The sequence below is a fragment of the Esox lucius genome, chromosome 10 (assembly GCF_011004845.1).
Source record: "Esox lucius isolate fEsoLuc1 chromosome 10, fEsoLuc1.pri, whole genome shotgun sequence".
NCBI lineage: Eukaryota > Metazoa > Chordata > Actinopteri > Esociformes > Esocidae > Esox > Esox lucius.
The window spans coordinates 346,453-369,755 of NC_047578.1; the positions used below are offsets into that span (position 1 = coordinate 346,453).

Genomic DNA, 23,303 nt, shown 5'->3' on the forward strand with positions numbered 1-23,303 from the left:
ACTAATCTGCCTATGGTTTTTGACTTCAACTAATCAGTTTAACTGAACATGTCCTCCAATGTGAGCAGACATCTGCCCTGAGGTCTGAGCTGCCTGCCATGCGGGCACAGTGTTGGCCAACTGTTTCAAGTATTAAATGAAATACCCATAGAAAAAGGGTTGCAGTAACAATGCACTGTACACAGCAGAATGTTTCTGGGTAACTGTGTCCAAAATATGCAGTTACAGTACATTTAATGATTTCAACAGGTCTTTCTTTACGGGTAAAGACACTAAGCAATATGTGACTTTTACAAAGAAATTGTTTCCCAATAAATGTAAGTTTACCAAGTAATCAGTCCTCCGTGAAGTTTTCTTTGTCTTTCTTATTGGTCACCAGTGTGACAGACAACCTCATTGAAATCACCTGAGCGCAGGATTCTTGTTGCCAAGGAAACGGCGACATCCATTGGCCTGTAGTTTACCATGTGACCCAAGGTTTTACGTCCTAGTAGGCGGGGCTAGTGTTCTGCCCTCCGGGCTAAACCGAGTAATCCGGGTTTTGGGAAATCTTGTAGAACTCAGGAGTTGATGCTGCCCGACCGAGCTTTTCTCTCTCCCTCCCAGTCTGTGATACCCTTTGCTGTGATTATTTTCCGGCTGCAACTGCTCTCAGCTTGATTCGTAGCACACATGGACTATTAAAAAAGTAAACAGACTTCAAAAGTACCCCAAATAATGTAAGTTACCGGTTCATTTATTCTGCTTTATTTCCCAGCACTGGGTTCCTGTGTGCAAGTCTCTGTTTCAGTTAGCTGTCTCTTACTGCAGTTCTTTTCCAATGGGTACATATGAAATGCATGCTAGAAACAACATGCTGTGTGTAAAGACTAGTTGAGCAGCACAACTTCAGTTCCGCCTGCAGCCGTTTCTCCAAGTCATTTATCAGTCAGTCAATCTCACCACGTACGGATTGATATTCCTTTACAGATTGCTGCTTTTTGCTTTCACTTTGAAACTGCTGTTTATCTCTCTTCTCGATCTGCCTGTTTCTCTCGCAGTTTAGTCATTTAGCCAAGTCTCGCTTCTAGAGTGACTTTCGGTAAATCCATACGTTTTAAGAATCTCAGTGAAGCGCACAACCTAATAGTAGTAAATTAATTCTACTCGGTTAATTCATTATCTGCAAAAGTCTGTGCTGGAAATGACACACTTTAAATAATAAACATAACACATGTTGTGTTAATCAGAAAGCGTCTCCATTATCTCTCTCCTTTTCTCTATCTCTATTTTTTCACTTCTTTATGTCTCTTTGTCAGTGAGATAGTGTCTATGGCCGATTAAAGAGCTGCAGCTGGAAGATTGTCAGTAAGTAGTTTTAGGGTTGTAGTGGGCTGGCCATGCAGGGTTCAAAGTCCTGGAGTGGAGGCCAGGCAGAGTGTAGGTAATAGCCCCTTGGTATATTGTCTAACTAGGCATCCAAACACTTCAATATGCTGGTAGAATTTGTGGTGCTTGATAGGGACTCTCAGGAGATCTCGCTGATTCTAGCTTCAGTATGGCAGGCGGTGTTGTCTTGGTCGCATGCAATGTATTTGAATAAGGGAAGGGGGTTGGGGGTGAGAGAAAAGACAACAGATAGATGTTTAATACAATCAATAGGTGTCAATGGGTGAGAGGAATGCCGCTGATGCATTTCTGGAGGATCAGGATCCCGCTGTCCTTTATTATTGTCTGTGTTCCCCTGAACCCCACTGTCATCAGGGACAACTGGAGGAGGACAGCCTTCTGCACTGGGACACTGTCCCCTGACCCCCCTGTCATCAGGGACAACTGGAGGAGGACAGCCCTCTACACTGGGACACTGTCCCCTGAACCCCCCTGTCATCAGGGACAACTGGAGGAGGACAGCCCTCTACACTGGGACACTGTCCCCTGAACCCCCCTGTCATCAGGGACAACTGGAGGAGGACAGCCCTCTACACTGGGACACTGTCCCCTGAACCCCCCTGTCATCAGGGACAAATGGGGGTCAGTCCTCAACACTGAGACAATGTCCCATATACCCCCCTGTCATCAGGGACAACTGGTTTTATTTAAGTGTTTATTATTCTATTAATTTCAGCAAGATAAAATGTATTCAGGGATTATCCTCCTTTCATGGATCCATGAGTATATTAAAACATACCTTAAACCAGAGCTTTCTTATGTATTAATATCAGTTTTTTGAGGTATTAACACCTGTTGTCTCAGGTATTAAATGGGAAAGATATTCAATATTAAACCGAACCAGGATGTATTAGATATTAAACTGAACCGGGAGATTGTAGAAGACTGAACAGGGACCTTGTAGAAGACCAAACAGGGACCTTGTAGAGGACTGAACAGGGACCTTGTAGAGGACTGAACAGGGACCTTGTAGAGGACTGAACAGGGACCTTGTAGAGGACCGAACAGTGACCTTGTAGAAGACCAAACAGTGACCTTGTAGAAGACCGATCAGGGACCTTGTAGAGGACCGAACAGGGACCTTGTAGAGGACCGAACAGGGACCTTGTAGAAGACCGAACAGGGACCTTGTAGAAGACCGAACAGGGACCTTGTTGAGGACAGAACCGGGACATTGTAGTGTATTTTCCTGTAGAAGGGAGTCGGTCTGTGTTTTGTTTTGGTATGTTGCAGTGAGTTGACTCAAGTTCCCAGAAATAAAGAAAGGTACCAGATTGAGACTGGCCCAGAGGTTGTTCTGGGACAGAGGATTGGCAGGCCTATAGAACATGCTAATTTTAGAAGTCTGATTGATGGTTGAGATTGTGGTTTGGATAAAAAAATTCAATAATGAAGAAAAATCAGTTTTGTCTCTTTCCCTCACTGTTAGCACTGGTGTAGTTGGTTCAGATGTAAAGTTCCTAACTGAAAGGGGGAGAGAGAGAAAGTGTAGAAAGAGTGAGAAAGACAGGGGAGGGAACAGAGTGAGAGAGAGAGAGAGAGAGAGAGAGTGGGAGAAACAGATGGAGTGAGAGAGAGGCAGAGAGAGAAAGTAATACGAAAGAATAAGTAATATGCCATCAAACTCATTGTCCTCTATGACTGTAAGGTCTGTGTTCACCAACCAAGTGTTTACAAGATGGGGCAAACACCCAATTCAGAGACTATGCTGAGTACAATACAAAACCCTAAATAATGCATGCAGAGCTGAATTATACTTATACTCTGTTACATTTCACACCCACATGTGGTTCTCAAACCTTCCTTCAGGAAGCCCTCATCTACATACATTCTAAGCCAGCTGGTTTGGGGCTCTGTTCACCAACATAGACCCCCCCAAGCCCCCAGGATGTCTGACTGGTGAACTGTCCCCTTTGGTGCCACGTGTCACATGGTTGATCGCTGTCCTCAGAGGTCAGAGGTGGCTGCTTACTGCCTGATAATCTGATAATCTCTGTTCTTTCCCTTATGGTTCCTTTCATTCTGCAAATGCTGTTGACTTAAAAACAATGTACTTTTTTAACCAAAGAACATCTGGGCCTAACCAATGGAGATTTGGTGAAAGCTTTTATTTTATTTTTCTTGTGCGGATATTCACAAACGGAAGCCTAGTTAAAAGCCTCTAGCATGCGTCTGGTGGTTATTCAGGCAGTCATAGTGGAAAGAAATTTTTTAGTCAGGCAGTCACAGTGGAAAGACATGTTTTAGTCAGGCAGTCACAGTGGAAAGACATGTTTTAGTCAGGCAGTCACAGTGGAAAGACATGTTTTAGTCAGGCAGTCACAGTGGAAAGACATGTTTTAGTCAGGCAGTCACAGTGGAAAGACATGTTTTAGTCAGGCAGTCACAGTGGAAAGACATGTTTTAGTCAGGCAGTCACAGTGGAAAGACATGTTTTAGTCAGGCAGTCACAGTGGAAAGACATGTTTTAGTCAGGCAGTCACAGTGGAAAGACATGTTTTAGTCAGGCAGTCACAGTGGAAAGACATGTTTTAGTCAGGCAGTCACAGTGAAAAGAGACTTTATAGTGTAGCAAGTAAACAAATGCTTCCCAAGCAAGTGAATCCCATGTAATTGATTATAGAGAAATAGACAAAGAGATGCGTTGTTGGTGGGAAATGAGACCCTGTAGCGTTGAGGGTAAATGGTTACATGTGACACTATTGGCCAATGTGTGTATTCATTTAAAACAAAAATCCACATTCACTCTCTTCATCCACCTCAAGTTTCCTCCTGCCTTTGCCGTTTTCCACAGCCAGGCTGGGTCTGTACATATTCAGGAGACATTTCTGTCTCATTTTGATTATGACTGGGTTTAGGCCTCATTGTCATTCAGCTCTGCATGTATTATTTGAGGGTTGATATTTGGACCTGCATTTTTTTCCAAAATATACACAAATTACATTGTTCAATGTGATATGCATATTTAAATGATATTTAAGCTATTGTCCAGAATGCTGATCTTGCTGTGTCAAGGCTTCAGTCTGACTTTACAGCTCTTTAAGAAGCTATGCAACTATGAAATTGCTTTTTCATTATTGTAAGAATGTTTTAGATAATTCCACTTTCATGCATTTGATAGTTCTATAATTGTTCAGGTTTACAAATATCTCAGTATTTGATTAGTTAGGATTTACCATTTAAAAGACATAGAGGGCTTTGTGCAGTAAATAAGGATTTAAATAAGAGCAAGTCTTGTCTCTTAAGAAGTAGAAAACGATTGACCGGTGTTACAGTTTGGTATTATTGTCTATATACCTGCGGCTGTAACGGTAACACAGTTTGGTATTATTGTCTATATACCTGCGGCTGTAACGGTAACACAGTGTGGTATTATTGTCTATATACCTGCGGCTGTAATAGTAACACAGTGTGGTAATATTGTCTATATACCTGCGGCTGTAATAGTAACACAGTGTGGTAATATTGTCTATATACCTGTGGCTGTAATAGTAACACAGTGTGGTAATATTGTCTATATACCTGTGGCTGTAATAGTAACACAGTGTGGTAATATTGTATATATACCTGCGGCTGTGACAGTACTGAAGCCTCTAGATTGTGCGTATTATTCTGCAAGACGTTTTATCACTGGTGACAACCAATGTTCTTATCAATGTATGAAGTATGTTTCTGTTGATCGGGATTCCCAGACTACCAGAAACAGCACAGGTATACCTTGTGTATATAAAGAGGTTTGTCAGAAACTCCCATACTACCTTACCTTGGTCATAAATTGAAGATCTAGAAATCTTAAAACATGTTCTCTTGACTGGTTCTGGAGGGTCTCAAGTGTCTCCAAAGAGCTCTGGAAACAGTTTTTAGTGTTTTTAATACTTTTAGAAGCTTCTTCTGGTCAATCAGAATTTAGAACCAGAACAGCATCAGATGTGCTTTGGGAGATGCATATTTTGACATTGGCTGACCACAATTTGCTAGCGGTTGCCGAGATAAAGCAAGGACTTAATCACAAAAGAGGCATCATAAAATTGGGGAGAAAAACAGAGTAAAGAAAATATGAATAGAAGTGTGCATCAGGGGTTAGACCTTGTGATACACTTCAATATTCAAAGAGGAAATTCATCCAGTCATCCAGTCGTCGACCTTTGCAGTTAACCAAACATTTCGGGTTGCTGGAGGCCACCACAATGCTAGCTAACGTAGCTGAGCCAGTCAGTGTTTCTTCATACTAAACTAAAGGGAATATGGCTGCTGCTAAGCACTGCAACTCAATCAATCAATAAAATGTATTTATAAAGCAGTTGTCACAAAGTGCTTTACAGAGACACCCGGCCTTAAACCCCAAGGAGCAAACAACAGTAGTGCTGAATTTCAGTGGCTAGGAAAAACTCTCTAAGAAGGCCGAATTTTAGGAAGAAACCTAGAGAGGACCCAGGCTCAGAGGGGTGACCATTCCTCTTCTGGCTGTGCCGGGTGAGATATTAAGACTCCAATTACAATAATAAATACATTTATCTGGGCTAAATCCAGTGTCTATTTGATTCTAGACTAGGTCAAAAGTATGACCAGGTGGACAAGGACAGGGATAGCAACGGGCCCCCCAAACCAGGTACTCCGCAGGTGTGGACCAGGTCCTCATCTCCTAAAATTTTAAACTGGAGGAGACTGAGAAAAGTTAGAAGTGCATTCCTCATATCCCGCAACACAATAATATAGCAGTGTAACACCTTGGAACTAAATATGTATCACTAAAAGCTAGCTTTGATGTCAACATTCGTTTTCAGGAAGCAGCTGCCTCCTGCCAAAACTCCTATAGGCTTCTGCTGATTACACAGCTGATCGAACAAATACATCACTTAGAAAACATGCTAATCTATCAACCTAGTCTCAGGAAAATACACAACATGTATGTAAATCTATGAAAGCCAAATTTACATTATATGTTACATTACGTTAGGGAACATTACAATGCGCTACCAAAATGTTTATTATGTTAAGAATTATCATATGTATCATATGTTAGGAACAAAGCTAAAATGTGTCATACCTTATTCTCACCTTAAATTTAATTAGTAAGATATCACAGTACTTTGAGTTCGGGTTGAGGTAGAACTCAATAAAGGTTAGTTTAGGGTTGATTAGGCATTACAGTACTGGGATTAAGGTTAGAGTAAATGTTAGAAAGTGTGAAGGTATGGGTTAGGGTAAAGGTTAGAAAACAAAGTTTAGGTTAGCATCACAGTAATGTGGATATGGTTTGGGTTTTGGTTTGGGAAGAAAATCACCTTGACGAATTTGAACACTGAATTATTGGAATGTAGGTCTGGGGTGTAGTGGTTAAAATAATGATTGTGTCGGGACTGAGGAAGAGTCAATAACTAGCGATTATATGCAACCTGAAAGAGGTAGGTTTTGAGAGTTTTTGAATGTGTTGATTGTGTCTGCATGGCGTTTGTGTGGGGGAGTGAGTTCCAGTCTGAGTGCCCAGCAGCTGAAGGACCAGGCAGCCAATGAGGAGAGACAGAATTGGTGTGTGACCAGGAGACCGGTAGAGGAGGAGTGGAGGGAGCGGGGGGGCATAGATCAGGAGAGGGTCTGAGGCTGTGGAGGGGCTTTGTATGTCAGGAGGAGTAGTTTGCAGTTCAGTGTTGAACAGATAGTCAGTGTAGTTCGATGAGGATTGGTGTGATATTCTCTATTGAGTTGGTGCCAGTGAGAATTCTGTCTGCTGAGTTCTGGACCAGTTATAGTCGGTTAATGAGTTTGTTGGGGATACCGGACAGAAGAGTGTTGCAGTAGTCTAGCTGAGAAGTGACAAAGGCATGGATGACAGTTTCATTGACAGAGTATGGAAAGTGAGGGTCGTAGTTGGGTGATGTTACGGAGGTGAAAATATGCTAATGATTGTGTTAAGGACTTCTATAAGAAAATCTAATCCTGACACCCAGGGGGTAAGAAAAAAAACCGAACATGATAAAATATGGTACAGGGAAAAAAAATCTGTCAAATCCGTTCCCTCAAATTTTTTAGCCATTCCCTGAACTTTTTTATCCATCCTGACGATGAAAAAATGGAATCTGAGGAAATCAGCACAGTGGCAATTAGCTCAAGCTGCGAAGAAATTGGCACAGTGGACAATCCCATTATTCTTCAAACTAACCACTACCTTCAATCAGTGGATGAAGAGGAAGGTTTACGTGATGAAGTACCAGGGGCATCATTATCAATACATTAAATAATTCAAGTGGAATATGCTTTTCTAGAGGACAATGCTTTGCTTGATGATACGCTTACTGTTGACATTGATATATTACTTCAAGAGGGCCATCCTGAAACAGAATTCCGAGAATCAGAATTCCTCCCAATAAGTTGTACATCGTCTGACAAGTTTTCTTTGTTATTACGAAGGCGAAGGCCTTGCTGTCGCAGGAAACATTTCAGCGTTTTTAAGCTGAAAACTGTCTGGTGATTAACACCCAAAACCCAAAGAATATCTTTGTATTTTAAGCCAAGATTATAACCGAATTCTATTACTTCTGTACAATTCATGACAAGCAAAAGGTTGGAATGTGCAGGGGAGACCCAGGGGAATAGAAAGTTGAGGGAATGAATGAAAAATATTGAACTAATGGAAAAATAAATTGAGGGAACAGATTTGGCAGATGTTTATTTTTTTTATTTTATCATGTTTTGTTTCCACCATGACCACTAAGGGGCTCCTTAACAAACCTTTAAAGCTTTAGCAGAATAACATACAAGAGGAACAAAAATGGCATGATGCCTCTAGTGTTTGTACTGTGTGATGCTTTCCATGTAGGAGGAATGTAAGAATAAATAAAACCGCAGGAAGTACCCAATAGAGCCTGCTGGAGCTTGGTGGTGCTTTTTGGGTTCAATAATCTCCTCCATCTTTTCTTCTGTGGCTTCTTGTGTTTTCTCATGGTCTCTTCAGCATGTTCAGTAGAAGTGGAAACTGGCTGTAACTTGGTCTGATGTTGTCCACCTCTAGAGGCTTGGCCCTTTCTGTTATCCAACATTTGGTGACATCATCAAGTGACTAATTGACTGACCTATCCCTATACCTGCCTAGTTATCTTTATAAATATCCTAAGTCCTTAGCCTCCTGGGGAATCAAGGATGAGGACCAGAGAGATTTCACAGCACCAATTGACAGCTTAGAACCCAGAGCTTACTGAGTCTGTATATTATAAATTTTTTCATGTGTTTCTGTTAGTCACAAACTTTGTCTCTTTTGCTTTTTCTATCTCTCTGTCTTTCTGCCTGTCCCTCTGTCCTTCTGTCAGACAAAAGGAAGATGACTGGATGAATTGCTCCTCTGTTCACCTTGACATAACCAGACTGGGTGACTCAAGGCTCAGAGAGTGAGGGGCCCTGCAATATTAGATCTAGGATGAGCATTGATAGTTATATATTGAGGTCTTTATGGGTCCCATTGATCCAGAGATATTCTAGGGCTGCCCCAACTGGAAATAACCTGTTATAACACACATACTCATTTTATAACAGATTACCCCCACATACTCATGTTATAACAGACTATGATAACATCAAAGACTGAGGGTATATTTACATAATGAGATGGAGAATATAACACTACATAGAACATAGCGTTTGAATTTACACATTTTGAAGAAGAACCACGTAGGATTGTGAGGGTCAATTGAGGAAAAACCCAGCAATAAGAGTTCGCACTGCACAGAAGCTTTAAACATTTACGACACAGTTGTCAACACACTTGCGAACATCCAGCGGGGTGGAGACTTGACGGTCTACTGGGGGGGTTTAGAGACTTGACGGTCTACTGGGGGGGGTTTAGAGACTTGACGGTCTACTGGGGGGGGGTTTAGAGACATGACGGTCTACTGGGGGGGGGTTTAGAGACTTGACGGTCTACTGGGGGGGGGTTTAGAGACATGACGGTCTACTGGGGGGGGGGTTTAGAGACATGACGGTCTACTGGGGGGGGGTTTAGAGACATGACGGTCTACTGGGGGGGGGGGTTTAGAGACATGACGGTCTACTGGGGGGGGGTTTAGAGACATGACGGTCTACTGGGGGGGGGGGGTTTAGAGACATGACGGTCTACTGGGGGGGGGGGGTTTAGAGACATGACGGTCTACTGGGGGGGGGGTTTAGAGACATGACGGTCTACTGGGGGGGGGGTTTAGAGACATGACGGTCTACTGGGGGGGGGGGTTTAGAGACATGACGGTCTACTGGGGGGGGGGTTAGAGACTTGACGGTCTACTGGGGGGGGGGTTTTAGAGACATGACGGTCTACTGGGGGGGGGGTTTAGAGACTTGACGGTCTACTGGGGGGGGGGTTTAGAGACTTGACGGTCTACTGGGGGGGGGGTTTAGAGACTTGACGGTCTACTGGGGGGGGGGTTTAGAGACTTGACGGTCTACTGGGGGGGGGGGTTTAGAGACCTGACGGTCTACTGGGGGGGGTTTAGAGACCTGACGGTCTACTGGGGGGGGTTTAGAGACTTGACGGTCTACTGGGGGGGGGGTTTAGAGACTTGACGGTCTACTGGGGGGGGGGGTTTAGAGACTTGACGGTCTACTGGGGGGGGTTTAGAGACATGACGGTCTACTGGGGGGGGGGGTTTAGAGACATGACGGTCTACTGGGGGGGGGGGTTTAGAGACATGACGGTCTACTGGGGGGGGGGGTTTAGAGACATGACGGTCTACTGGGGGGGGGGGGGTTTAGAGACATGACGGTCTACTGGGGGGGGGTTTAGAGACATGACGGTCTACTGGGGGGGGGGTTTAGAGACATGACGGTCTACTGGGGGGGGGTTTAGAGACATGACGGTCTACTGGGGGGGTTAGAGACTTGACGGTCTACTGGGGGGGGGGGTTTTAGAGACATGACGGTCTACTGGGGGGGGGGTTTAGAGACTTGACGGTCTACTGGGGGGGGGGTTTAGAGACTTGACGGTCTACTGGGGGGGGGGGTTTTAGAGACTTGACGGTCTACTGGGGGGGGGGTTTAGAGACTTGACGGTCTACTGGGGGGGGGTTTAGAGACTTGACGGTCTACTGGGGGGGGGTTTAGAGACTTGACGGTCTACTGGGGGGGGGGTTTAGAGACTTGACGGTCTACTGGAGAAGAGAAAAGCGAAATAGAGTATTTTATCTGATTGATCCATGTACTCAGGAAACAGGAAACTGAGAGGAGCCTGGCTGCAGTGAGCAGGAAGTGTTGCTGAAACATCTGATTCAGCAGCGTGCAGTATGTACAAAGGACTATCTGTGGTCGCCACGGGAAATGTTCTGCTACAGAATACCTCTGTGTGTGTGTTTCTGACTTAACTATACATCAGGGAGTAAAATTACCCCAAACTGTGGTCTAATCGGAAACACTGGACTAATGTTAGGTTATTGAGGTTAAAGTTATAGTTAAGGTTACATTTTGGCATTACAGACTTAAGTTTTGCGTTATGTTTAGTAGTTTATGCATAAAGTATAAAAGTTATGTTATTGAGGTTATGGTTAGGGTTGAGGTTTTTAACGTTTAGGTTAGGATAAGCTTCAGAGCAGAGGTAGGCCTAGTCATTTTTTTTAAGGGCAATCATTTGGTGTCTCCATTTAGATAGGTACGTAAATGTGTGTCAGCTATGTTGGTAGGTTGGGGTATTGGTCAGTATTTCTCCAGCTCTGTATGGTCTGGTTCTACCATTCACCCTTTGTCCTGATCTTGTCCATATTCTGATTGTGCCCAGATTGTTAGACAGTTGTACAGACTTGACAGACATTGTGATCTGATTATTATTCACCTAAATAATTAGTTGTGAGGTTGACTGTCAGATCTGGATAGCCAACCAATTAAATCATCATTACACTGACATTTAATGTCATCGACTTATATCACAGTTCACTTGGGGCATCAATCATTTTCTTTTAAAAGAATTCCAGCTGGCCAGTGCTGACAGGGACAAGAGAAACAGACATTTAGTTAGTGCAATAGTTCTGATTAATAGCCATTGGATTATATTGATCAGACTGCTATTGCAAAGGCTTTCTTAAATGATAGTCATTGGATTATATGGATCAGATTGTTAGTGCAAAGGATTTCTTAATGATAGTCTTTGGATTATATGGATCAGATTGTTAGTGCAAAGGATTTCTTAATGATTGTTAGTGCAAAGGATTTTTAATGATAGTCATTGGATTTTATGGATTAGATTGTTAGTGCAAAGGATTCTTAATGATAGTAATTGGATTATATGGATCAGATTGTTAGTGCAAAGGATTCTTAATGATAGTCATTGGATTATATGGATCAGATTGTTAGTGCAAAGGATTCTTAATGATAGTCATTGGATTTTATGGATTAGATTGTTAGTGCAAAGGATTCTTAATGATAGTTATTGGATTATATGGATCAGATTGTTAGTGCAAAGGATTCTTAATGATAGTCATTGGATTATATGGATCAGATTGTTAGTGCAAAGGATTCTTAATGATAGTCATTGGATTTTATGGATTAGATTGTTAGTGCAAAGGATTCTTAATGATAGTTATTGGATTATATGGATCAGTTAGTGCAAAGGATTCTTAATGATAGTCATTGGATTATATGGATCAGATTGTTAGTGCAAAGGATTCTCAATGATAGTCATTGGATTATATGGATCTGATTGTTAGTGAAAAGGATTCTCAATGATAGTCATTGGATTATATGGATCTGATTGTTAGTGAAAAGGTTTCTGATGATTAACTCAGGCCAGAAACCTTTGGTGGTCTTGCCTGATTAATTTTGCAACACTGTATTATAGAGAATGACTTGTCAGTTGTGTGTCTGACTGATTATCTGACTAGTTGACCTGCTGAATGAATGACTGGCTGGCTGGCTGAATTACTGGCTGGCTGAATGAGCGGCTGGCTGGCTGGCTAGCTGGCTGGCTGGCTGGCTGAATGAATGGCTGGCTGAATGAATGGCTGGCTGGCTGAATGAATGGCTGGCTGGCTGAATGAATGGATGGCTGGCTGAATGAATGACTAGTTGGCTGGCTGAATGAATAACTTGCTGGCTGGCTGAATGAATGACTGGCTGGCTGGCTGACTCTATACTCTTACTCTACTTCTGTACCTCTCCATCCCTCTCTACCTCTCCATCCCTCTCTACCTCTATCTACCTCTATCTACCTCTATCTACCTCTATCTCTCCACCTCTCTACCTCTCTCTACCTCTATCTCTCTATCTCTCTACTTCCATCTGTGTGCCTCTGTATCTCGTGTCTGTCAACTACTTGGTGACCGATTGAAGAAGCTCAGTCATTCCCACTCTCTCTCTGTTTTTCTGTCTATACAGCTCAAGCCACCCTAACATCTAAAATGGGGAAACAGAACAGCAAACTCCGTCCAGAGGTGATGCAGGATCTGCTGGAAAGCACCGACTTCACTGAAGCCGAGATCCAGGAGTGGTATAAGGGGTTTCTGAGGGACTGTCCCAGTGGTGCCCTCTCCATGGAGGAGTTCAAGAAGATCTACGGCAACTTCTTTCCCTACGGAGATGCCTCAAAATTTGCTGAGCACGTCTTCCGCACCTTTGACGCCAATGGGGACGGGACGATAGACTTCAGGGAGTTCATCATTGCTCTGAGTGTGACGTCACGAGGCCATCTGGACCAGAAGCTGAAGTGGGCTTTCAGCATGTATGACCTGGACGGAAACGGATACATCAGCAAAGCCGAGATGCTGGAGATTGTCCAGGTACGTCTGTCTGTCATTTTTCTGTATTTGTTTGTCTCTAAATGGAGCGGCAGGGTAGCCAAGTGGTCAAGAGCGCCTGGTCCCAGTTTTCTCTAGCTGCTAAACTCCATAATGGCTGCCTGGTCCCAGTATTATTTAGCCGCTAAACACCATAATGGCTGCCTGGTCCCAGTTTCCTTTAGCTGCTAAACTCCATAATGGCTGCCTGGTCCCAGTTTCCTTTAGCTGCTAAACTCCATAATGGCTGCCTGGTCCCAGTTTTCTTTAGCTGCTAAACACCATAATGGCTGTCTCAGTTTCCTTTAGCTAACTGGAGGCTATTTGTGTGACAGGGTGGTGGTGTGGGCTGAATCCGTTAAACGTGCGTCTTACATCACAGGGCTGCTGTATTAAGTTGGGTGTTTGACCCTGAGCATAATCCCTATCTCCAACTGGGTGATCATCTGCCGTGTTGTGTTTTTAATTCGGTCAGAGCTCAGTGACGTGGCTTTGAATCATCTTGGAACCTGGCAGCCAATCTGTCAGTTATTTCATATTCTGATACATCTGTCAATCCGCACCTTGCTGACTAGTTACACGCGTTGCTGACTAGTTACACGCGCTGCTGACTAGTTACACGCGTTGCTGACTAGATTTATGATGTTTTAAATTGTACTGATTTAGCAGACAGTTTAATGTGGAGTGAAGTGTGGAGCACACAAGACTACCTTATTTTAGACAAATCAACTGTTGAGATCAGAGGGTTTAAAGCCGGTCTATTACAATCATAGGGTTTACAGCAGTTCTATTTATATATGTTCTATTTAAATAATAGGGTTTACAGTTCTATTTATATCAGTTCTATTTAAATGAGAGGATTTATAGCAGTTCTATTTAAATGAGAGGATTTACAGCAGTTCTATTTAAATCAGTTCTATTGAAATCAGAGGGTTTTGCTGCAATTTAAGTCTGCATTTCTTCCAACCAGAATGCTGATAACAAGACCGTATTCTGGGCAGCTCAGTTCTCACCCGCCCCTACGTTTCTATTAGAACCTCTTCCTCATAAAGGATGATGATGTTTCTCTGTCTCTAGGCGATCTACAAGATGGTTTCCTCCGTGATGAAGATGCCAGAGGATGAGTCAACACCTGAGAAACGCACAGACAAGATCTTCAGACAAATGGACACAAATCGTGATGGTGAGGACCTAGCTTGGTATTCACTTACTGACTTCAGTACAGTCCTACTTTCAGGTTCCTTCACACAGTCTGTTGTTTCCTTCACACCATCTGTTCTGTTCTTCAGGTAAACTGTCTCTAGAAGAATTTGTTGAGGGAGCAAAGAACGATCCTTCCATTGTGCGCCTGCTTCAGTGTGACCCCAGCAGCGCTGGCCAGTAGAGGGCTCAGTCTTCAATACTGTTATTTATTCATTTCAAAACTATTCCATTCAACCAGTAGTGAAAACCTGTCCACATGATCCATATGGACCAGACAACCATGGACCCAAGCCAAGGCCATGGACCCAAGCAGAAACCATGGACCTATAACTTGTGTGTCTCTACATCAAATGCACACTCTCCTGGAAAAGTGTGAAAATCCTGGGATCCATTGACTCTTACCCCCCCCCCCCCCACCCCCCATATAATACAAACCTCCGCCATTAACACTGTATGTTCATGAATCTGTATACATTTACATTCATTCACACACAGCGAGATCCGGCCCAGGTACATTTAGACCCAGTAAAGACACTGCTTCCCCAACACCACCTGATCAGACTCAGGTACTTATTCCAGAGGACAAACAATTGAAATCACATCAGAGACTTTTCATTACACCTCCACATCCAAAGTGGATGAGAAGACAAGCCAGTGTCTGACAGTGGGCTGTTGTCCCGGGAACACAATGAACTACGTCAGTGGTTTTTAGAAATCTCCTCTGGGACCCGCAGATGTTTTAAATACAAGGAGCGGCTGGGAGTCTGGAAGGAGAGGTGTGAGAAGATGCTCTACAGGATGTTACTTTAAGAAGGACATGGCTGTTTAGCACCCCTTTGAAGACAGTTTGGATAATTCAGCTGGTAGAACACCTAACGATAATTTCCAGGGTGAGATCTGGTTAAAATCAGGATATTACCACCAAAATGCATCATACTTTACACACACCTTACAGTGGTCCTCTTCATGCTGGTGATTTTCATTAGTGACTGGGCAAAAAGCGATCGCTGGATATAATACATATTATACCTGGTGGTAAAATGGTGGCATTTAAATTATTTCAATTAGAAGGATAATGTCTGCAGTTTAATAATTGTAATCCTAGGATGGTACAGAAGCAAAGTAGAGGACCCTACATTCCCCTATGCATTATCTCTACCATTTAAATAGACTCACAAAGCAACAGTTCACTCATAGAAACAGGTATCTGTCCTCATCTCTGATGTAAAGTATGTGACTGGCTTTGTTCCTGGTACTCCAGTGTGAGTCCATCCTACATTCTGGGACATTGTGTTGCATTTCATCTTGTTTGTTTTTTATTATATTGACATGTGAAGCAATCAGTGTACCTGCTGAAATGCGTACAGACAATAGGGACCTGCAGTGTACCCCTGAAAACCTCTGATAAGCACAGAGAGAGACGGAAGGTTCTGGTCCAGGTTTTCTGCTCTGCAGGGTCTTCAGGTCCGATGGGAGAAATAATCCACTGAACCAAGGCTTCATCTTAATCACATCAGAACAAGTGTTTCTATTAAATATTCATTGGTACGAGACAGGAGGATAATTTCAGCATTGTATAAATATTTCATTTTTGGCATGTTTGGCTTATTTTTTCGAATACAGCGCTACATATTTTACATAGCATCATCATGTGGTCAAGTGCCAAATATAAATATATACAAAGAGGTCAACAATAGTATTTTATCAGTGTATACTATACTTAATTTGTCAAAGAAAATATTTGTCATTGTATCATTTTGTGGATTTTGTATGTTTACTTTGTTGGATTATGTGTCAGAATAGTGTTTAAATACAGAAAGTCTGTATTTTTAGATTATTTTATGGAGAAAATAAAAATATATAAAATATTGTGCGCAGGCAATATTCTGAATTTACTATGAAGTAGCCTCCCCTAACATGGCACCCAATCAGGCTGAAACACAAAAAAATTACAAAGATGCAATTTCTTCACATGTTTATTCAGTCACCAACATACTGTTCCTATGTACACAATGAGGGTTTGGTTCTGGAACAACCAACCAGAAGCCAGTATCACCCATGAGGAACTGGCCTCCACCAACCAGAGGCCGGCATCACCCTGGAGGAACAGGCCTCCACCAACCAGAGGCCGGTATCACCCTGGAGGAACAGGCCTCCACCAACCAGAGGCCGGTATCACCCTGGAGGAACTGGCCTCCACCAACCAGAGGCCGGTATCACCCTGGAGGAACTGGCCTCCACCAACCAGAGGCCGGTATCACCCTGGAGGAACTGGCCTCCCCCAACCAGAGGCCAGTATCACCCTGGAGGAACTGGCCTCCACCAACCAGAGGCCAGTATCACCCTGGAGGAACTGGCCTCCACCAACCAGAGGCCAGTATCACCCTGGAGGAACTGGCTTCCTGGCTGACAGCCTTTCAGAAGGCACCACTAACATAAAATCACATTTTGCATATTGTAGCTGTTATAAAACCACAAATTTAAATTTGAAACTGGACAATTTCAGAGTACAAATAATAATAAGCATTAATGCAGTAATAAGTACTTTAAAGAGGTGTTCCCTTGAGAAACGTCACTAATCGCTGAGAAATAGCTACCAATAAATAACATGAGTACTGAACATCACACAGCTGACCCTCTGTCTCTATACAGGGGAGGTCATGACAACAGTCCCCAGTACAGTTGAAACCAAAAGACCATTTAACATAGCCTGAAATCCAGTATGTTGTTACTAACATTCCACTCCTTGCCATTCCTTGGCAGAACAAAAAGTCCTTGTGTCCTTCATCCTGATTAAAAAATCTTTGTAGCATGTAATTGAGCCAGATTTTGGCCTAATCTTGTCTGTTTACTTCTAAGATCATAATAAAAATGTTCTGTTATATTTGGGTCTCAGTAGACAGTGCATGGCTACATTACAGTTAATCATCTATGACACAATGTGGATGTGATCAGGACAAAGATGTATGTTAAAACCAGGTATGAACAGGGCTCATGAGACTAAATAAATTTGGGATGACGAGGACAGAAATGTTAGCAGAAACCAATTAGATTTCAGGATCCATTTGACACATGGTTCATTATTATACAACTGCCTGCCTGGACAATGCTTTATATACAACAGTACAATACAGGATAATACAAATACAATGGCTAGCCATGGCAATCTAACAAGACCTTGCAAAACTGTACATGTTTAAGATACAACAGCAACAAAGTAGTTTTTTCCAGTAGAGGCTGAGTGGTGTCATCCACCACATCCTTATAAATACACTGCCACATTCCATCCAGGATCCTCAGGATGACTCAGGGACCACTGAGGTAACCCATTCTGTGTTTTCTCAATGGTCCCTTCATTGGATCCCTGATGAAGTTCATAAGTCAAAACATATCAGGTCAAGACCATGGACAAAAGATAGGTTAGAGACAGATATAAACATGGCTTTAGAATCAGGTAGCAGGGTATCTGGTAACAGGCCACCGATTTGGGAAATATCCAAATGTATCACACTTTAAATATTATTTTTGGATGCATGTGAAATATAAAGAAAATTGCCAGATAATGTATTTTAATTTTATTTTAATAATTTTAATACCAAACAATAATCTGATTAAGGATATTATTTTATACTATTTTATCTTTAAAGCATTTTATATTTCACATGCATTTGAGATGTTTCACATATTTTAGTCCTGTCATGGACAGTGACCACTCACAGGAAGTTGCTAAATACAGTGATTTGATTGGATCCTTTCTGCAGCAAAAGAAGATGCAGGTGGAGACATACAACCTTTCCTCTTACTGGTGTTAGATGGACGTTTCGGAGGTCTGATTCATCTACTGGATGTAGATGAGGTAGGGTCAACAGAGGTTGTAGTGGTAAAGTCAATGTAAGGTCCATTTCCTAGCGTTTAGCTTCAGTCACCCAATGGCATTACGAGGCTAAACTGACATTTGGCCCCAAATCACCAAGGGTCTGACTGTGAGGCAGGAAGCGCATTATATGGTGTGTCCAAAGCCTGTCCCTCATACCTCAGATCTCAGTGAGCGTGACCTTGTAGGCTTCAGCGTAGCTCTCAATGCTCAGGATGAAGGTGTCTTCGTTAGAGTAATGTTCTATGATGTTGTCATCCATGTTGACAAGGATCCTGAATGACCAGGAGCAGAATTAGTTGAAAACAGTAACTTGTTCATTATCCTGCTAGAATTGCATGCCCAAAAATAATATGTAAACTAAAATGATATATCTCAGCCTCCATTTCTTAATCCAGTCCAAGATGGAAGCATGTTAAGTCTAAGTCATGTTAAATCATGTGTCTGTGACTAGTACTTTTAAGTGTTATTTAAGCAACAAATTTATTTGTAACAAATCTCATTGTGTAGTGCAACCTTTAGTTTGCAGTTGTAAGATCGCAGACTCCCTAAGCCCAATCATTCGTTATTGATGTTTGCTCCTACCTTCTTGGCCCAAAGAACCTCTATCTAACTGGCCTGGTCTCTATCTATTGCTTTTCCATCACGGATTGTCTCATCCTTCTCCGCCTCACTGTCTACCTGGGTTAAGCACACTGACTTTACTGTTGTTAACCATACTGACTTCACTGTTGTTAAGCATACTGACTTTACTGTTTTTAAGCACACTGACTTTACTGTTGTTAACCACACTGACTTCACTGTTGTTAAGCACACTGACTTCACTGTTGTTAAGCATACTGACTTTACTGTTGTTAAGCACACTGACTTTACTGTTGTTAAGCACACTGACTTCACTGTTGTTAAGCACACTGACTTTACTGTTGTTAAGCACACTGACTTCACTGTTGTTAAGCACACTGACTTTACTGTTGTTAACCATACTGACTTCACTGTTGTTAAGCACACTGACTTTACTGTTGTTAAGTATACTGACTTTACTGTTGTTAAGTATACTGACTTCACTGTTGTTAAGCACACTGACTTTACTGTTGTTAAGCACACTGACTTCACTGTTGTTAAGCACACTGACTTTACTGTTGTTAAGCACACTGAATTTACTGTTGTTAAGCACACTGACTTTACTGTTGTTAAGCACACTGAATTTACTGTTGTTAAGCACACTGACTTTACTGTTGTTAAGCACACTGAATTTACTGTTGTTAAGCACACTGACTTCACTGTTGTTAAGCACACTGACTTCACTGTTGTTAAGCACACTGACTTTACTGTTGTTAAGCACACTGAATTTACTGTTGTTAAGCACACTGACTTTACTGTTGTTAAGCACACTGACTTCACTGTTGTTAAGCACACTGACTTTACTGTTGTTAAGCACACTGACTTTACTGTTGTTAAGTATACTGACTTCACTGTTGTTAAGCACACTGAATTTACTGTTGTTAAGCACACTGACTTTACTGTTGTTAAGTATACTGACTTTACTGTTGTTAAGTATACTGACTTCACTGTTGTTAAGCACACTGACTTTACTGTTGTTAAGCACACCGACTTTACTGTTGTTAACCATACTGACTTTACTGTTGTTAAGTACACTGACTTTACTGTTGTTAAGCATACTGACTTTACTGTTGTTAAGTATACTGACTTTACTGTTGTTAAGTATACTGACTTTACTGGACATTGTTCCTGGGTGAGAGCATCTGGCAATGTGCTTGCTCTTCTTCGTTTGACATTAAGTTTCGGGAACCCACTCTCACTCATTCTACTCGTCCAAATGTCAATCATCTGAATATATATTAAAGAGCACTTTTTACATAATTAGAGTTATGTAAAAACGCTTTACTTATACAGAAACATGGTTTTTGTAGCAAAGTCTGTATAAAATAGAAAGCACTCAACTCAATAACATGTTAGCTACGCTACATAGGCTACCATCAGTATAAAACCATCACTTTTACTTCATCTGTCTCCTTGAGCTAAAACTGTAATGAATTACATACCATGATTAGCTTGAAAACTCTCAGGCTATAAGGCTCCACAACCAGAAACACTGATCCATGATCATACTGATCACACATGAACATTCCAGATGCTCTGATGGCACTTTTCATGAATTAGAATATTATTTTATTTAGCATTTTGCAAGTACCATTTATACGCATATTACACTCATGTATCTATAATACTCAAAACCTCTACCATTCTGGTCATACTCCCCATCCTACTCTTTCAAAATTCATACTAGTTAAAAAAAAATCTGGACTGCGTAAGCTGGCTGCCCCTCTCCTTGTTAAATAGCGTAGTGGTTAGAGACACGGACCTACAACCAATAGGTCCCAAATTCAAATCTTGTCACAGTCAAAGCAAGTTATGCATTACGATAGAAAACCTTCGCTTGCTACAAACTTCACTAGCTACGTTATAGTAAGCCTAAAATAAAACTGTTTATATTGCGACTATTTCTGGTGGATTTTCGTATGCATCTGTGCATGATTTTTGGGATACTAATTATAGGCTAGATAAAACCCCTTGGGCATTAAAAGAGGAAGGGTTTCCACGATTCTCTCGTATTTTCACTTGATGAAAAAGGTCAGTTATCATAACCTATATTGATAGTTATTGCATCAATGTCATTCACGAATGAAAGAAAAACAAATGTTTGTGTGCCATGAAATAGTTTTTGTAGTAAGTTAGATACAAGTAAGCCTATTACTGGCTAATAAGCTGTTAAAACGGCCAGTGGCAAAAGCCATACAGTTCATAGATGCTATTTGTGGCGGAGGTAAACTTAATAAGAAACCTTACTCAGTTTAACACAATGCGTAATGGTGTCTGGTGAAATATTTAAACTTGGCGTGATGTTAATGCATGACAGAATGATCTAATGTCGAGATGCTGTACCGACACTGGGCTCATGTACAGCACCGCGTGTAGTGGTTGAAGACACCACCTCTTAACCCCTGGGAGGCCAGGGTTCCAATCCAGTGAGGGCAACAACATTTATCACTTTGAATTGCAGGCTGGCTGAACTTGGCTTGCCTGGTTCCTTTTCAGGTTTATGTATATTACTGCCATACACGCTATATCTGTAATATTCAATTCTACTACCAATATTGCTGCTAGTTTACAGTACTCTTTTTAAACTGCTGCTATGGACAGTGTTATGTATATTATTGCTTTATCCTCTTGATATATTTTTCTAGCCAGATTGCTGCTATATCAATAATACTACCCAGATTGTTTGGTAACTAGCTGTGGTTAATTTGAGTCAGATCCTGCTGGAACAGGATCCAGCACTTCTCAGATTTCCCCAGATTTTCCACAGTTTGTTCACAGATCCGGTCTCTACTGTTCACAAATCCGGTCTCTTCTGTTCACAAAACTGGTCTCTACTTTTCACAGATCCGGTCTCAACTGTTCACAGATCCGGTCTCTATTTTTCACAAATCTGGTCTCTACTGTTCACAGATCTGGTCTCTACTGTTCACAGATCTGGTCTCTACTGTTCACAGATCCGGTCTCTACTTTTCACAGATCTGGTCTCTACTTTTCACAGATTCGGTCTCTAATTTTCACAGATCCAGTTTCTACTTTTAACAAATCCAGTCTCTACTGTTCACAGATCCGGTCTCTACTTTGCGCAAATCCGGTCTCTACTGTTCACAAAACCGGTCTCTACTTTTCACAGATCCGGTCTGCTGCGCATAACCTTTTCCATCACTGGGTTCACTTTGCACTGTAAACAAACGATTATAACAATTACAGTTCATAATGTTGCCTATTCCTGCAGCCTCTTGTAGCCTCACCACTGCCTGACAAGATTGTGAAAGTTTTAGCTTTTTTAAATTTTTCTTGGTGTCTGCTATTTTCTACCTATGTGCTTTATTCGCATCAATTTGACAACCAGGTCCATGTCACTTGTGTGCCCCAATGTGTTCCAGGACCTCCATACACGAAAATGTCCACTATGAATTTAATGCCAGCAACACGTTTCTAAAAAGCTGTGACTGGGGCAACATTAGACTGGAAAAGTTGGGGGAAAAAGCTATCCTAACTGTTTTTGAAAAGGGGGTGTGGTGAATGTTGTGGAAATTCTTGAACTGATGTATTCTTGGTTGTCCATGTACATGTATGAATGAGTTACTAGTTAAAGATGCCGAGAGGGGTCTGGTGTTTGAATAGGAGACATCCTTGACCGGCACCAGTGGATTAGAGGGTTACTCGTAAATCTGTATAACCCTTTAGTGTCCCTGTTGATTATCCAGACATTGTGTCTCCTCAGGGGTTGAGAAGGATAAGGTGGGGGGACAGCCCGCCCTTTGGGTAAATGTTACACAAGACAGATGGGCAACAACTTACCACACCCCTTCTAACATTTGAAATAAATAAGGATTGTTCATGTCTTACGGTAGAGACTCCTCGGACAATTATGTTGGTAAGCGTTTGACGCGTCTCTCTTATTTGCAAATAATTAATAAACTGTTAATTGTGCCAAGAGAATTTTGTCTCTTGTATCTTACTCCTTTAAGAGTGTCGATCGATAGAATTACCATCACAGTGAACCTCAGTAAGATGCCCTGAGCTGTGAGGGAAAGAATGTGTCCATCTGACACTTTATATGCTGGGGTTGGCTGGCCATCTCTAGTCACTTTATATGCTGGGGTTGGCTGGCCATCTCTAGTCACTTTATATGCTGGGGTTGGCTGGCCTTCTCTAGTCACTTTATATGCTGGGGTTGGCTGGCCTTCCCTAGTCACTTTATATGCTGGGGTTGGCTGGCCTTCCCTAATCACTTTATATGCTGGGGTTGGCTGGCCTTCTCTAGTCACTTTATATGCTGGGGTTGGTAGGTTCTTATTTATTTATTCTTATAAAATGTGGTGGGTCTTCATTCACAGGATTCTATTTTACTAACTGTCCCAAATGGATTTTGGAAAAAGGTCTTTCAGGTACTCTCCCCCATCAGCTTGAAACACCTACTGTAACAAAATAGT

General features: G+C 42.0%; 2 protein-coding genes across 5 annotated transcripts in view; one reads left to right on the forward strand and one right to left on the reverse strand.

The window, feature by feature from the left end:
- Window positions 1-342: 342 nt before the first annotated feature.
- On the forward strand, window positions 343-17,256 carry ncaldb (neurocalcin delta b). The gene is made up of 4 exons (XM_010865148.5): window positions 343-719; window positions 12,772-13,172; window positions 14,247-14,352; window positions 14,459-17,256. The coding sequence occupies exons 2-4, from the start codon at window positions 12,795-12,797 to the stop codon at window positions 14,551-14,553; spliced, it is 579 nt and encodes a 192-aa protein (XP_010863450.1). The 5' UTR covers window positions 343-719; window positions 12,772-12,794; the 3' UTR covers window positions 14,554-17,256.
- Window positions 17,257-17,355: 99 nt separating this feature from the next.
- Window positions 17,356-23,303, reverse strand: part of grhl2b (grainyhead-like transcription factor 2b) — a 31,496-nt gene continuing 25,548 nt past the window's right edge. The window contains exons 16-17 of one of the 4 annotated variants that reach the window (XM_029122715.2): window positions 18,406-18,521; window positions 17,356-18,213 (exon numbers count right to left, since the gene is read on the reverse strand). In XM_029122715.2, the coding sequence (XP_028978548.1) occupies window positions 18,407-18,521 (115 nt within the window). In that variant the 3' untranslated portion in view covers window positions 17,356-18,213; window position 18,406. Of the gene's footprint in view, window positions 18,522-23,303 lie in introns of all 4 variants that reach the window. The other 3 variants (XM_029122714.2, XM_029122716.2, XM_034294673.1) reach the window with 3 other exon arrangements.